Here is a 17181-nt window from a genome sequence, read left to right as displayed (position 1 = left end):
CCCACTGTGAAACTTCAACTTTTGGGGGTCTGATCCCCTTTACAATGCATCACAATACTTCTGCATTATAATGAATTGGCTGTAAGTTTATTACTGAGTGTAATACATTTACAGACTGCTTCCTGTGAGCCAGGCTCCTGCTTTATTGTTTACCTGGAATGTGATGAAGTTATTTAGATGTTTGACAATTGTAAATCATCACAAATCTTCAATACCAAGTGTTTTTAGCAAATTATCTGCAGTTTGTTTGTTATTGTCACGGCTGAGGATGGGGAAAATCCTCAGCCATGCAATGCCAGAAGATGTAAACCCCAGCTCGGCCAGGACGAGAGAATTAGGGAGCAGGTCACCGCCTAAAGCATCCCTAATCCGTCCCTAACTCCTAGCTGCATGGGCCGACCTTGACGGTAGGAGGGCCCATGCTCAGGAACCTCGGATCCCTACTCGCCCTCCGCCGGTCCCTGAACTAGGAGTGAAGGGTAAGACGACCTGTTCCTTCTGGACACGGAGGAACAGGAGTCTCACTGGCCAAGCTGCAGGAAAAAGGGGAACAGAAACAGGCCTATGGATATGGCAGGTGCTGCACTAGTTCCAGCCACCTGCCACAGCCTTGCTGACTGGATCCGTGTGCAGGCAAGCTGAAGTCCACAGCAATACAAATAGAACTCAGCACACACACAACCACACACAGGAACCCAGATCCATAGCTGCACATAATAGTAAAGGAAAACAACAACAGAACATCACATAAACTTAAACTTATGACCACAAGGGTGGCCCCCACTGGCAGGTGAAATAAGACAGGAGGCTACACCAGCTAGTCATGGCTGAAGTACCCCTCAGACTGGAGATAACCATGAGGCTTTATAGGCCCAAGTAGTCACACCCACACAGACACGCCCAGTGTTCACACACACAGAAGGGAATTAACCCTTCCAACACCAGGGAGTGTAGTGAGACCACAAAAAAGGGAAATACACACAGATACTCACTGCAGCTGTTACCGTTGACAACGACATGTGTGGCAAACGTGTCCTGGGAGCCGGCCAAAAGGCCGAGACACTGCCACCACATGTACATCAAACCAAACGTTGCCACGGGCAGCTACAGTGAAGGGAAAATGTCACAGTGCACACCAAACATAACACAGAGTGCACAGCAGACATACAAAGTGCATACACACACAACTCCAAGGCAACCGCACACATACCTGTTGTCCGTGGCAACCGCACCTGAGGCAGACAGCAAAGTGCCCCCAGCTGCGGTTGACACAACAAACCAAAACCGCGGGCAACTGTATGCGGCTCCCAAGGAGTCACGGCCATAAACATGGTTGTGACAGTTATTTGCCTCATGATATTGTACCAATGAAACATATTATATTGAAGTAAACTGTATTATAGGTTGCAGTATGTACTGAGTGTTATGACTAGCGGATGAGAACCCGCTGCCCCACGCGACCAACTCCATCTGAGGGAGATCTCTAAGCACACCCCTCGTTCTTCACACGATACCTCAGATGGTGAGGAGAGACATACTTTCTGCAGGCAAGGCATAGGCTGCGGAAGATGGGAGGCGTGCGCAGGCTGCCTCACATAAGGAAGAGAGACACGCACAAGGAACTCTGAGCCAGAGGGTAAGCTCTGCTCAGAGCTATGAGGGGGATGTTGGTGGCAGGAGCACTCACCACAGCTATGAACCCTGCTGCCTGTGCCTGTCAATACAGCGTGCAGCAATGGGGGGCAGTAAAGTAGCCCGGTGCCCTTACCTGCGCGTGGGGACAGAATCGCAGGCACGGGAAGCCAGGTTAGCACTGAGTTGCAGAAAACAGAACGTTATAATATGCCAACCAGTCTGGCGAACACATGGAGAGCTCAACCGTGCATAATAGGAGAAGGAAACAATGAAGGAGATTTACTAACTGAGCCAAAATTTAGGATCAGTTTGGATAAAAAATTTGGCATACCTGCCTTGCACCACATATCTGCCTGAAGCAGTTTAAATCTGTCATTTTTCATGTTGGGAAATCTGCAAAATACAGGGAAAGGAGAAGCAAAGCATAGCTCAGTAGGTGACTGTACGTGTCTGCTGGGTCTCTCTGAATCCAGCATTGCTGGATGTTACCGGAATGCCCTGCAGCCCCATTGACTATCCGGCCACTATCTGGCTAATAAGCCTGGATTCAGCCGGCAAAAACCGATGTGTTCTGTGCCAGAACAGCCTTCTGGAGCTCATAATGGCAGTCTGAAACAGGCCTTACGCCCTGTCCACTGCTGGGATTTCCGCCAATCCCTAGGACATTTAATACCTTTAAAGGGGTTGTCCTACTTTTATTAAGTTATGACCTATCCTCAGGATAAGCCATCAGTAGCTGGTGGACGTCCAACACCCCACACTTCCGCTGATTCTCCAACACCACAAGTTGGTGCCAGAACTGTGTAGCTCCCTCCACTACACAGTTAATGCTGTTTAGTTCTGGCAATGGAGCTGCACCTTAACAGCGGATCGCGGGGTGGACCCTTGGTGATGGCCTATCCTGAGGATAAGCCATAAGTTAGAAAAGGCTGACCAACAACTTTAATACAAGATGCATACAAAACCCCTTGCGTTGATGTGGATACAGACAGCTCAGGATTACTTTTTGCACGTGATTTGTTTTTCAGAGCTGGCAGTGTAATTGTGTTTTAAGGGTACTTATCCATCAAATCAGAATGTAATCACTGTTAAATTTCATCATTACAGCCCTGTGCTGCAGATGGAGAATCGTCACAACCTGCACGGAGGAAACGTGTTCTTCCAAACTGGATGTTGCAGGGAGATCTTCCAGTTCAGGCTCTTCCTTCCCATGTTATTACAGCAGGTAAGGTTTGCCCTTGTTTCTGGAGTCCTTTATGATCTTTAAAATTCACAAAAACAGTTCTCCTACCATAAAAAGATTTTTCTTGGTAACCGTCACATGCTGGATTCTCTATAATTATGTAAGTGCACTGTGCTTGTGGGTACACATTAAAGAACCTTCAATGTTGGTGATTTCTTCACTCTTTTTTTTTTTTTTTCCAATTCTAGAACTTGTAGCAGTTCAGTGTAATATAAAGCAGGCACCCTGACATCACATCCTTTTCTGCTTCTTAAAGGGGTATTCCCATCTGAGACATTTATGAAATGTCTCTAGGATATTTATTAAATGGGACGCACCGCTGTTTCCAGAACGGGGCCCATAGTGAAGGGAGAGCAAGCCGTAGCCACTCTCCATTCATCCCTATGGGACTTCCAAAAACAGCGGAGCATGTTCCCATAGCAGTGAACATGTGTGGTGTGCTCTTCATTCATTTTGAGGTCCTGTTCTGGAGACAGGAAGGGTCCCAGAGGTGTGACTTAAACCTATCTGACATTTTTGGCATATCCGAGTGATAAGACATTATATGTTAAAGCTGTGAATACCCTTTTAAACATGTTATTTAGATATGGTTAGTGCAGCAGTAAATATGTAATGCTTGCCCACTGGATAAGTGCAACATTTTACACTGTGGAGGTCTGACAGCAGTTGCTAATGGGGAGACCTTAGATCCTTGCTTTCATAAACACTCATTATAGCTTCAGTAAATTCTTATTCTGTCAGCCCCAGTTTCAGGAGAAATCAGTGTAATGTTAAATGTCCCCCAGAGGTCTTGTATGACCTTATGGGGGGGACACAAAGTCTAAAACAAAAAAAATAAAAAAAGCGGTTTATAAAAAAATACAAATAAATTTCAGATTTAAAAAAGCACCCTTTTTCCCCAATTAAGTAATTTAAAAATGATTCAAAACAGAATAAAAAAAACCCCCATATTTCTTATCGCCACGTCCGTAATGACCACCTCTATAAAAATTTCACATGATGTATCTCATCGGGTGAACGCTGTAAAAAAATTAATAAACAAAAATTATGCCAAAACAGCAATTTTTTGGTCATCTACCAAAAAACATAATATCAAGCAATCAAAAAGTCATATGTACCCCAAAATGGTACCAATCACATTGTCACCTTATTCCACAAAATGAGCCCTCACACAAGACCATCACCAGAAAAAAAAAATGCCTTTAAGAAAATGGCCACAAAAATTCTCTTATTGCGTTAAACTTAAAAAAAAAACAAAAAAAAAAAACATATTTGGTATCGCCGCGTCCATAACAACTGTATAAAAGCTGTATAACAGCTGTATAAAAATGTCACATGATCTACCCCATCAAGTGAACATATCAAAATATATATATATAAATCACGCCAAAATAGCTATTTTTGTCACCTCACCTCCTAAAAAAACATATCAAATCATCAAAAAGTTTTACGTACCCCAAATTGGTACAAATAAAAAGTGCAGTCTGTCCTGCAAAAGGCAAGCCCTCAGACATCTATGTTGGCAGAAGAAATGCTATGGATATTACTATATGGCAATGCAAAATATAACAGATTTTCCATTTCGATTCACCCCTGACCTATATAGGGACAGGAACACAGAGAGTTTAAATTGCCCCTCCCACCCACTCACCTCAGTATTTCCTGTCCCTACGTGGGGAAACACCGAGAGATGCCTCCCTGCCTGGGAGGTGAAGATTTACAATAATTGTATTTTTAAATTTTTTTAATTTAATTTAAATTTTCTGAGAAACTCTGAGGTATCGATAGCCTGGGCTACCCTTACCTCCTCCTTTATGGTTTTGAGTATGGGATCTCTCCTTTTTTCTATTCCCCTTTGATCCTCCTGTGGCATGAGGCGAAGGCTGGACAGAGGGTAGAGGCAGCGTACCCGCTCCGGCTAGTCCAGGGCCTGTTTAACAGAAAACTGCCACAACTTCTACCTTAAGAGGAGGCAGCCAGCTAAGCGTCATAATGGATGCCCGGAGTCTGCTGGCGTCTAAGCACGTTCCTTTGAACCACGTGACCCGGCCCGACGCTTAGTGGTCACGTGGTTACAGAGGGGGGTCGGAACCTAGGGGTGCTGTCCAAGAAGCGGAAGCGCTGGTCTAATCAAGGACATGGGAATAAAACGCCGACCAGGCAGGATGGAAGCTGACCTCCTCCCAACACAGAGGAGCCTTCGTCAGTTCAGGATGTTAGCGCCTGAGACCCCCACCATGGAGACTACTGAGTCCACTGGTCTACCCTCTGTGAGTTCTTTTTGGCACAAAAATGCTTCTGGGGCTTGCCTTATTTTCTTTTTTGGTGTCTGCTGATACATGGTTGCTCTTTTTTTTTTTTTTTTTTTTTATTGTCAGTGAGCTAAGGAGACAAAAGTTAAAACTAAGTCTCTGAAATGTGCAGTCTGTAATAAAAGACTCCCATGCAACCTTCTATCTTATCTGATGTAAAAACTCTGATTCAAGAAGAGATAAAATCATCGCTGGCTTCCTTGGGTGCGACCAGTTAATCTGTGATACCTCCTAAAAAAACAACAGACTTTCTGTTCCTTCCTCCTTGATCCTGAGTAGCTGGACGAGGAATCTTCATCTTCCAGACCCTTGGGGGAGGAAGATTTATTTTCTGAAGGTGAAATTGTAGTCGAAGGGAAAAAATATTACTTTTGAGCATATGGATGAATTGTTAAAAGCGGTTAGATCTACGATGTGTATTGAAGACATACCTAAACCGCGCTCAGTACAGGACAAGATGTTCGGAGGTTTAAGATCTAAAAAGTCTATGGTTTTCCCTATACACGAAAATGTACGGGACATGATACTTGATGAATGGTTAGAGCCTGAAAAGAGGTTGGGGATTCCTATAAAATTTAGAAACCATCTTCTTTTTGATCCGTCAGAATCCAAGATCTTTGACGGCACCCCTAAAATAGATGTCTAAGTGGCGAAGGTGATTAAAAATACCTCTCTTCCTTTTGAGGACTCCTCTCAATTGCGCGAACCTATGGAACACAGAGCTAATTGTCTGTTGAAAAAAGCTTGAGAGGCATCTACTTTCTCTTTAAAAACAAATATCGCGGCCAGCTCAGTAGCTAGATCTATGTTTCTATGGCTTAAACAGTTGAAAGACCGCTTAACAAATAAAACCGCAAGAGAGGAAATTATAAACTCCATTCCTCTTTTAAAATCAGCAACGGCCTTTTTAGCCGATGCCTCTGCAGAATCAGTTAGATTTGCTGCCAGAGAAGGAGCACTTTCAAACTCAGCCAGGTGAGCATAATGGTTAAATCCTGGTCAGGAGATAAAATATCTAAATCCAAGCTGTGTTCAATAGCTTTTTCTGGTGACTACGTCTTTGGACCCCTCCTTTACAAAATTCTAGAAAAGGCGGCAGACAAAAAGAAAGGATTTCCGGAGGAGGGGGATACCAGGAAAGGTTTTTTCGTCAGCAAAATACCCAGTTCAGATCATATAGAGGTAAAGGAAAATCAGACCACTGGAGTTATCCAAAATGGGGCAGAGGCAGAGGGTTCCTTCTTAATCCCTAAAGCAAACAAGCTGACAAGCTATAATGCCAGAGTGGGGGTTGGGGAAACAATTTTTTCCTCAATGGGAAAAAGTAACCTCAAACCCTTGGGTTTTAAATATCGTTGCTCAGGGTTTTCCTCCAACCCAAGAGGCTTTCAGATCACCTCCCATGGCCCCAAGATCACGTAAAAACTATAGGAAGAAATGAAAAAATTACAATGTTCAAATGTAATGATACAAGTTGGCCCAAAGTCAGAGGATGGAAGGGGGTTCTATTAACCACCTCAGCCCCCCTAGCTTACAATTCTGCACTACACTACTTTCACGGTTTACCACCCAAATGAATTTTACCTCCTTTTCTTCTCACTAATAGAGCTTTCATTTGGTGGTATTTCATTGCTGCTGACATTTTAACCTTTTTTGATATTAATCAAAATTGACCGAAATTTAAAACTACATTTCTTTATACATTTTTCTCTAAATGTATTGTTCTACATGTCTTTGATTTAAAAAAATGCAATAAGTGTATATTTATTAGTTTGGGTAAAAGTTATAGCGTTTACAAACTATGGTGCAAAAATGGGAATTTACGCACTTTGACTTTCTGAGCACCTGTCATGTTTCCTGAGGTTCTACAATGCCCAGACAGTAGAAACACCCCACAAATGACCCCATTTCGCAAAGTAGACACCCTAAGGTATTCGCTGATGGGCATAGTGAGTTCATAGAAGTTTTTATTTTTTGTCACAAGTTAGCGGAAAATGATATACCGTATATGTTATTTTTTTTTTTCTTACGTCTCATATTCCACTAACTTGTGACAAAAAATAAAATTTTACATGAACTCACCATACCCCTCACAGAATACCTTGGGGTGTCTTCTTTCCAAAATGGGGTCACTTGTGGGGTATTTATACTGCCCTGGCATTTTAGGGGACCTAAAGCGTGAGAAATAGTTTGGAATCCAAATGCATAAAATCGTAAAGATACTCATTGGAATTTGGGTCCCTTTGCGCACCTAGGCTGCAAAAAAGTGTCACACATGTGGTATCGCCGTACTCAGAAGAAGTAGGGCAATGTGTTTTGGGTTGTATTTTTACATATACCCACACTGTGTGAGATAAATATCTCTGTAAAATACAACTTTTCCCTTTTTTTTTTTTATACAAAGTTGTCATTTTACAGAGATATTTCTCTCACCCAGCATGGGTATATGTAAAAATACACCCCAAAACACATTGCCCTACTTCTCCTGAGTACGGCGATACCACATGTGACACTTTTTTGCAGCCTAGGTGCGCAAAGGGGCCCAAATTCCAATGAGTACCTTTTAGGAGGGCATTTTTAGGCATTTGGATTCCAGACTTCTTCTCACGCTTTAGGGCCCCTAAAATACCAGGGCAGTATAAATACTCCACATGTGACCCCATTTTGGAAAGAAGACACCCCAAGGTATTGGTGAGTTCATAGAAGTTTTTTTTTTTGGGCACAAGTTATTTATTTATTTTTTTCACAAAGTCTCCCTTTCCGCTAACTTGTGACAAAAAATGCAATTTTTCACGGACTCACTAACCCCCTCAGTGAATACTTTGGGGTGTCTACTTTCCGAATCGGGGTCATTTGTGGGGTGTGTTTACTGTTCTGGCATTTTGGGCGGGGCTAAATTGTGAGAAACCTTGTAAAGCCTAAAGGTACTCGTTGGACTTTCGGCCCCTTTACGCACCTAGGCTGCAAAAAAGTGTCACACATGTGGTATCGCCGTACTCCGGAGAAGTAGGGCAATGTGTTTTGGGGTGTATTTTTACATAAACCCATGCTGGGTGAGAGAAATATCTCACAAAATACACCCCAAAACACAACACATTGCCCTACTTCTCCTGAGTACGGCGATACCACATGTGTGACACTTTTTTGCAGCCTAGGTGCGCAAAGGGGCCCAAATTCCAATTAGTACTTTTAGGATTTCACAGGGCATTTTTTACGCATTTGGATTCCAAACTACTTCTCATGCTTTAGGGCCCCTAAAATACCAGGGCAGTATAAATACCCCACAAGTGACCCCATTTTGGAAAGAAGACACCCTGTGAGGTATTCTGTGAGGGGCATGGCGAGTTCCTGGAATTTTTTATTTTTTTGTCACAAGTCTCATATTCCACTAACTTGTGACAAAAAATAAAATTTTACATGAACTCGCCATGCCCCTCACGAAATACCTTGGGGGGTCTTCTTTCCAAAATGGGGTCACTTGTGGGGTATTTATACTGCCCTGCATTTTAGGGGACCTAAAGAGTGAGAAAAAGTCTGGAATATAAATGTCTAAAAAATTTTACGCATTTGGATTCCGTGAGGGGTATGGCAAGTTCATGTGAGATTAAATTTTTTGTCACAAGTTAGTGGAAAAACAAAAAAATAAATAAACAATTTCCGCTAATTTGTGCCAAAAATAAATAAATTCTTCTATGAACTCGCCATGCCCCTCAAAAGTGATCTTTTTATAGCGCCGCAGCGATTTTATGGTGTTTTTGCAGTGATCAGTGATCAGTGTAGAGTGTAGAGCCGATAGAACATGTCTTATTCTTGTCCGCAATTGCGGACAAGAAAAGGCATTTTCTATATAGTTCTGGCAATGTGCGGATCCGCAAAATGCGGAAAGCACATTGCCGATGTCCGTGTTTTGCAGATCCACAGTGTCCGTGTTTTGTGGACCGCAAAACACATACGGACGGATCCGCAAAACACATACGGACGTCTGAATGTAGCCTTACAGGGGGGTGATCAATGACAGGGGGGTGATCAGGGGTTAATAAGTGACAGGGGGGGATGTAGTGTGGTGCTTGTTGCTACTTACAGAGCTGCCTGAGTCCTCTGGTGGTCGATCCAAGCAAAAGGGACCACCAGAGGACCAGGTAGCAGGTATATCAGATGCTGTTAACAAAACGGCATCTGATATACCTTTTAAGGGTTAAAAAAAAAATCGCATCTACAGCCTGCCAGCGAATGATCGCTGCTGGCACGCTGTAGATCAACTAGTTTACCTTCTGATCCTGTGAACGCGCTCTCCTTTTAGCGCGCGTTCACAGGAAATCTCGCGTCTCGCGAGATGACGCGCCGGCGTGTCAAGGAGGAACAGACCGCCCGCCCACAGGACGCATCCCTGCGTTAAGCGTTCGGGAGCTGGTTAAAAAAAAAAACGGATTTGCTCATAGGATCATAAATCTAAAACAACTCAACAAGTCAATCCAGTACAGACATTTCAAAAAATGGAGCCAGTATCCTCCACAATTCCTCTAATAGAGAAAGGGGCCTTTATAACATCAATCGATCTAAAGGAGGCATACTATCAAGTCCCCATTCACGAAAACTCTCAAAAATACCTGAGGTTTGCGATAAGGAACTCAGGAACTCTATGTCATTTCCAGTTTTTATCTCTCCCTTTCGACATTTCATCGGCCCCAATGGTGTTTGCAAAAATAATTGTGGAGATAGTGGCGTCTTTAAGAGAAACAAACATGATCATCATTCCATATCTAGACGACTTTTTGCAAAAACAAAATAAATAGCCATAAAAGAAACAGAAAATTTACTGATGGGGCTTCAGGAATTAGGTTGGAGAATAAATTGGGGGAAATCCTTCCTCCATCCTTCCCCAAAAAGACTGTTCCTGGGAGTTCTTCTAGATTCAGAAATACAGAGTTTTTCCTCCCTCAGGACAAAAAAATCTCTCTACGGAACACGATAGCAAAGTTCCAAAAAAGAACTTCTTGCTCGGTCCGAGAAGCTATGAGCATACTAGGCCTCCTAACCTCTTGCATAAGTTCAGTATCTTGGTGCCAAGTTCACACCAGAATCTTACAGAGCTGGATTCTGAGCTGGATTTTTTTTTAAGTTAAAATATATTTACTCAAATTTACCATTAAAGGGAAACTGTCACCTCCTAAATGCATGTAAACCCGGCAGCGGTACCTCAGGGTAGCCCGCAGTGTGATACTAATCATACTTTTCATCCTGCAGTCCGATGCTGTATAAGGTCAGAAAACGATCTGTTATCCTACGTCCTCGCTTATTTGCATGTCAGCTTGAAGTCAAGGGGGCAGCGGCCTCCTTGTTTCAAGTCAAGGTAACCACGCCCCCCTCTTGCCTTTGAGTGACAGCCCGCAATTCGGCTTCGCTTTACGAAGTCTCGCGCATGCGCAGTTCCCTCTATTTTACTGCGTGATCCCATGCCCTGACATGCACTTCAAATCAGTATACCATTATAACGATGCAACTGCTTGACATGCTTGTTCACAAAGAAGAATATGCCCTTATGAATTAATGGCTTTATTTCCTTATCATGGAACATCAGTAGAAACAAACATCACCTTATTAGTGCTAATATATATATATATATACACACACAATACAGACCAAAAGTTTGGACACACCTTCTCATTCAAAGAGTTTTCTTTATTTTCATGACTATGAAAATTGTAGATTCACACTGAAGGCATCAAAACTATGAATTAACACATGTGGAATTATAGACATAACAAAAAAGTGTGAAACAACTGAAAATATGTCATTCTAGGTTCTTCAAAGTAGCCACCTTTTGCTTTGATTACTGCTTTGCACACTCTTGGCATTCTCTTGATGAGCTTCAAGAGGTAGTCACCTGAAATGGTCTGCCAACAGTCTTGAAGGAGTTCCCAGAGATGCTTAGCACTTGTTGGCCCTTTTGCCTTCACTCTGCGGTCCAGCTCACCCCAAACCATCTCGATTGGGTTCAGGTCCGGTGACTGTGGAGGCCAGGTCATCTGGCGCAGCACCCCATCACTCTCCTTCATGGTCAACTAGCCCTTACACAGCCTGGAGGTGTGTTTGGGGTCATTGTCCTGTTGAAAAATAAATGATGGTCCAACTAAACGCAAACCGGATGGAATAGCATGCCGCTGCAAGATGCTGTGGTAGCCATGCTGGTTCAGTATGCCTTCAATTTTGAATAAATCCCCAACAGTGTCACCAGCAAAGCACCCCCACACCATCACACCTCCTCCTCCATGCTTCACGGTGTGAACCAGGCATGTAGAGTCCATCCGTTCACCTTTTCTGCGTCGCACAAAGACACGGTGGTTGGAACCAAAGATCTCAAATTTGGACTCCTCAGACCAAAGCACAGATTTCCACTGGTCTAATGTCCATTCCTTGTGTTTTTTAGCCCAAACAAGTCTCTTCTGCTTGTTGCCTGTCCTTAGCAGTGGTTTCCTAGCAGATATTCTACCATGAAGGCCTGATTCACACAGTCGCCTCTTAACAGTTGTTCTAGAGATGTGTCTGCTGCTAGAACTCTGTGTGGCATTGACCTGGTCTCTAATCTGAGCTGCTGTTAACCTGCGATTTCTGAGGCTGGTGGCTCGGATGAACTTATCCTCCGCAGCAGAGGTGACTCTTGGTCTTCCTTTCCTGGGGCGGTCTGCATGTGAGCCAGTTTCTTTGTAGCGCTTGATGGTTTTTGTGACTGCACTTGGGGACACTTTCAAAGTTTTCCCAATTTTTCGAACTGACTGAGCTTCATTTCTTAAAGTAATGATGGCCACTTGTTTTTCTTTACTTAGCTGCTTTTTTCTTGCCATAATACAAATTCTAACAGTCTATTCAGTAGGACTATCAGCTGTGTATCCACCTGACTTCTCCACAACGCAACTGATGGTCCCAACCCCATTTATAAGGCAAGAAATCCCACTTATTAAACCTGACAGGGCACACCTGTGAAGTGAAAACCATTTCAGGTGACTACCTCTTGAAGCTCATCAAGAGAATGCCAAGAGTGTGCAAAGCAGTAATCAAAGCAAAAGGTGGCTACTACTGAAGAACCTAGAATATGACATATTTCAGTTGTTTCACACTTTTTTGTTATGTATATAATTCCACATGTGTTAATTCATAGTTTTGATGCCTTCAGTGTGAATCTAGAATTTTCATAGTCATGAGAAGGTGTGCCGAAACTTTTGGTCTGTACTCTATATATATATATATATATATATATATATATATATATATTTATTATTATTTTTTTTTATTTTTTTACAAACCCACTGTAAGGCAATATTAGCACAAGTTCTAAATGAGTTAATTTATTTTTCATGACTTTCAACATCTGTTATGTATTTTATGATCTATTGTGAATAAACTGTGGGTTTATGAGATTTACAAATCATTGCATTATGTTTTCATTTACATTTATTTACATTTGGTCAAAAAAAATTGAAGTAGCTGTTATAGATAAAAATAACAATGTAGCCAAGGAGAGAAGAGGAAAGCGCTTCAGGGAACCGTAGGGAGCTGTATGTAATCAGCAATTGGCAACTTAGTTACACAGCTGACGTTGCTATTGCTGTAACAGTGAAAAGTCTGTATGTGTTCCAGATTATGATTAATATTAGTGAAAATTATAATTGACTGGTTATTTTGTAGAATAGGCCAGGGAGGCCTAGGGTTGAGCGGTATACCGGTGGAAACGATATACCGCGGTATTAAAGAACAGCAATATGGCGATATCGCTGTTTTCTTATTACCGTGGTATTTTGGGACGTTATAGGAGCGGTCATGCGCTGACCGCTTCTAAATCTGCGCCCGCCAGCCCCTACACCTTGCATCTTGCATAGAGCTGAGAAGTACAACCCATTACTTCCCTTCCCACCACTCACTCCTGGCTCCTTCTTGCTCCGCCTCCCATTTCAAGTCTCCAGACTCCACCCACAATCTGACATCACCGCCTGAGACCCACCCGGGCCGTTTCTATTGCATGTGGCGAACTCTGTGTGAGTAGGGTGTCTCTGTAGAAATTTTTCCTGCGGCTGCCTCGCTCGTGTGCTCTGATGACAAAATTAGAAACGTATTACTTCCTGCAGCGGCCCGTCCCCGACTCTTCCCCTTCCTTGCTCCCATATTCAAATCTCCGCCCACCGACATCTGATGTCAGAATCAGAGCACACAAGCGAGGCAACCGCGGGAAAAGTCTCCCTCCGCACAAGAGTTCGCCACTTCGTCCGACTCCTGGCCTGCGAGGAGTGTCCAGGCAGAGGAACAGGAGTGAGTGAGGGACCCTAAAAAGCATAGAATAGTGTCATAAATAAAGGTGGTATGTCAGACTTTTTATGTCTTCTGTCAGTTCTGTGGCCCTGTCCTGGTCCTTCCCTACCTGCCTACAAGCTGCAGTTAGTGTCTGCACATTGATCTATAATAGCAGGCATTAGGGAATAAGGAGTCACATGAGTCCCCCAAACATGATCAACAAGAAGACATTACTGTATGTATGGTGGCCTGTGGCCACAAGACTTTATTATAATGTCTCCTTGTGGCAGCCCCCATACAGTATAACGTCTCCTTGTGGCAGCCTCCATACAGTATAACGTCTCCTTGTGGCCCCCACATACAGTATAACGTCTCCTTGTGGCCCCCACATACAGTATAAAGTCTCCTTGTGGCGGCCCCCATACAGTATAACATCTCCTCGTAGATGTGGGTCCCAGAACTAAGATTCTTTAGAGTTGCGATTAATCGCAAAAGGTGCTAAAAGTTTTTAGCTTGCCAATTTTGGACCAGACTACAAAACAGGGCCACTTTTAGTATTTTTTCCATGGCCACTTTAAGTTCCTAGTCCGCCCCTGATGCCACATATAGTTTTTTCTCATCTGTTTTTATTTTCTGATTGCAGATTTTTAAATTCTGTTTCCTGAGCACGATTATTGGGGGCGGCCATCTTGCCCGAGCTGTTCATACAGCATTGAGAGAGCATAAGAAATTGCTTTACGGCAGGCACTTGGTCCATAGGCACAATGGTCTGAAAGAGACCTGATTGACTTCTATGGGAGTGTCTTCTAGCCATGCCCTGTGACCTGTACAGAGGTCAGAAAGGAGTGTTATCACCTATTGTGAATGGTGTACCATGTGTTGTCTGTTGTCAAATTAAAAAGGGTCAATTCTGTTTTGAATGATCACTATTTTACCATTTATAAAAATTTAAAATCAATAATTCAAAAATGAAGATCATTCACACCACTTAATCACAAAATGCCCATTCTATTTGAATATAAACATATTTATCCTGTACGGTGAATGTGGCAATGGAAAAAAAATGCCTGATTTTCGTCACTTCACCCTTTAAAAAAATCCAAATATAAAGTGATACATTTTTAAACCTCTCTTCTGACATCTTCCTCTCTTCTTTAAAATATTCGGTCATATCCCATTACTTAAAAAAAAATAAAAAAATGTTTTTGTGTCTCCATTTTCTGAACGCCATTTTTATTTTATTTTTTCTGCCAATCAGCTTGTGAAGGGGCTCGTTGTTTGCATGAAGAGTTCACATTTTTATTGGTACCATTTTTAGGTACATATGATTTTTTGATCATTCATTATTACACTTTATGGGGCAAGGTGACTAAAATAATAGGTTGTTTTAGCACAGTTTTTATTTATTTATTTTTACAGCGTTCACCTGAGGGGTTAGGTCAGGTAACATTATTATAGAGCAGATCGTTACGGACGTGGCAATACCTAATATGTATACTTTTTTATTTAAGTTTTACACAGTAGCATTTTTGAAACAAATAAAAAATGATGTTTTAGTGTCTCCATAGTCTGAGAGCCTAGCTTTTTTTATTTTTTGACCGATTGTCTTAGTTTGGGTCTCATTTTTTGCAGGATGAGGTGACTGTTTGACTGTTTTGGGGGGCACACACCTTTTTGATCGCTTGGTGTTGCAATTTTTGTGATGTAAGGTGACAAGAAATTTCTTTTTTTGGCACTGTTTTTATTTTTATTTTTTTGCGGTGTTTACCTGAGGGGTTAGGTCATGTGATATTTTTATAGAGATGGTTGTTATGGATGCAGCGATACCGAATATGTATACTTTTTTTTATTTTTTTATTTCACTTTAAAGGGGTTCTGCACTTTCAATTAACTGATGATCTATCCTCTGGATAGATCATCAGCTTCTGATCGGCGGAGGTCCGACACCCGGGACCCCCGCCGATCAGCTGTTTGAGAAGGCAGCGGCGCTCCAGCAGCGCCGCGGCCTTCTCACTGTTTACCGCCGGGCCGCCCGCCCACTGACGTCACGACTTGTATCAACTAGAGTGGGCGCGGCTAAGCTCCATTCAAGTGAACAGAGCTTAGCCGCGCCCACTCTAGTTGATACAAGTCGTGACGTCAGTGGGCGGACGGCCCGGCGGTAAATAGTGAGAAGGCAGCGGCGCTGCTGGAGCGCCGCTGCCTTCTCAAACAGCTGATCGGCGGGGGTCCCGGGTGTCGGACCTCCGCCGATCAGAAGCTGATGATCTATCCAGAGGATAGATCATCAGTTAATTGAAAGTGCAGAACCCCTTTAACTGTTTTTTAAATGAGAAACCTTTTATTTACTTATTTATTTATGTTAGTTTAAATTTTTACACTTTGTGTCGCCCATAAGGTCATACAAGACCTCTGGGGGACATTTAACTTCACTTTTTTTCTATTTTTTTTAACTATTGATTTCTCCTGTAACTGGGGCTGACATAGTAGCAGGGGAAATACAGCCCCCAGAGAGGCTGTACAGCAGAATTCAGCGCTGTACAGCCTCAGTGCAGGGCTGATCAAGGTCTATGGAAGACCCGACAGCTCCTGCACTCTCCCGACCCTGACAGTCACATTTCTGCAATAAAGTATCATCTTAACTATTACCATCTGGACTGGATTCTTGCGCCCTGGGATATTTTATCTATTTACCTCTGGCGGTCACATGGCCACCGGGCCGGGACAGGAAGAGCATAACGCTTCCTGATCTGTATACATAGCACTCGTTGAGCGTTGTGTATAGAGCGATCTAGAAGGCAGGGACACCTGGGAACTCTCCCTGCCTTCTCTCTGGGTTGCCCTGCTGTCATTACATTGGGCCCCCCGCTCGGCAGCTGCACGATTAGCGTGCTGCTGCCATCTCTGAATGGACGTTCCAGAGAGTCCATTCAGAGATAAACATCCACCGATAGGATGTTTATATCTTATGGGCGGATGTGAAGTGGTTAAACCTGTATTGTACACACAGTATCACAACATTGGTATATAAAGAATATCTATGTCAGAGACACTGCACAGGGTCTGGCTTTTAGATCTGCAAAATAACAAGCCACAAAAGCACATTTATATCAGAATAATTCGTTCACACTTCTCTTGGGATCCTTATTCGGGGTCCTGACATTTGTTTTTGATGACCAGTAAAGCATAGACTGCTCTGCAAAATACAGGCACCCTGATGGGCTCAGCGTGAGCCTGGACCCTTAGGGTACTTTCACACTTGCGTTGTTTGATTCCGGCAGGCAGTTCCGTTGCCTGAACTGCCTGCCTGATCAGGCAAACTGTATGCAAACGCATGTCATTTTTTCTGACTGATCAGGCATTTTTGAGACTGATCAGGATCCTGATCAGTCAGAAAAATGCATTGCAATACCGGATCCGTTTTTCCAATGTCATCAGGCAAAACGGATCAGGTATACATTTTTTTCTCATTTTTAAAGGTCTGCGCATGCGCAGACTGGAAGGACGGATCCGGCATTCCGATATTTTGAATGCCGGATCCGGCATTCAGGCAAGTCTTCAATTTTTTTCGCCGGAGATAAAATCGTAGCATGCTGAAGACATCCTGATGCATCCTGAACGGATTACTCTCCATTCAGAATGCATGGGGATATGCCTGATCAGTTCTTTTCCGGTATAGAGCCCCTGTGACTGAACTCTATGCCGGAA

At 43.0% G+C, this 17181-nt stretch overlaps 1 protein-coding gene across 1 annotated transcript in view; it reads left to right on the top strand.

The window, feature by feature from the left end:
• The window catches only part of APLF (aprataxin and PNKP like factor), a 265162-nt gene that overhangs the window by 107948 nt on the left and 140033 nt on the right, over positions 1-17181 (top strand). Inside the window, exon 5 of the mRNA XM_044291261.1 lies at positions 2743-2860. Coding sequence (XP_044147196.1) covers positions 2743-2860 — 118 coding nt within the window. The remainder of the gene's footprint in view (positions 1-2742; positions 2861-17181) is intronic.

Source organism: Bufo gargarizans, chromosome 4 (assembly GCF_014858855.1).
Source record: "Bufo gargarizans isolate SCDJY-AF-19 chromosome 4, ASM1485885v1, whole genome shotgun sequence".
NCBI lineage: Eukaryota > Metazoa > Chordata > Amphibia > Anura > Bufonidae > Bufo > Bufo gargarizans.
Note: the sequence above shows the minus strand (reverse complement) of the source record. Positions and strands in the feature narration are given on the sequence as shown.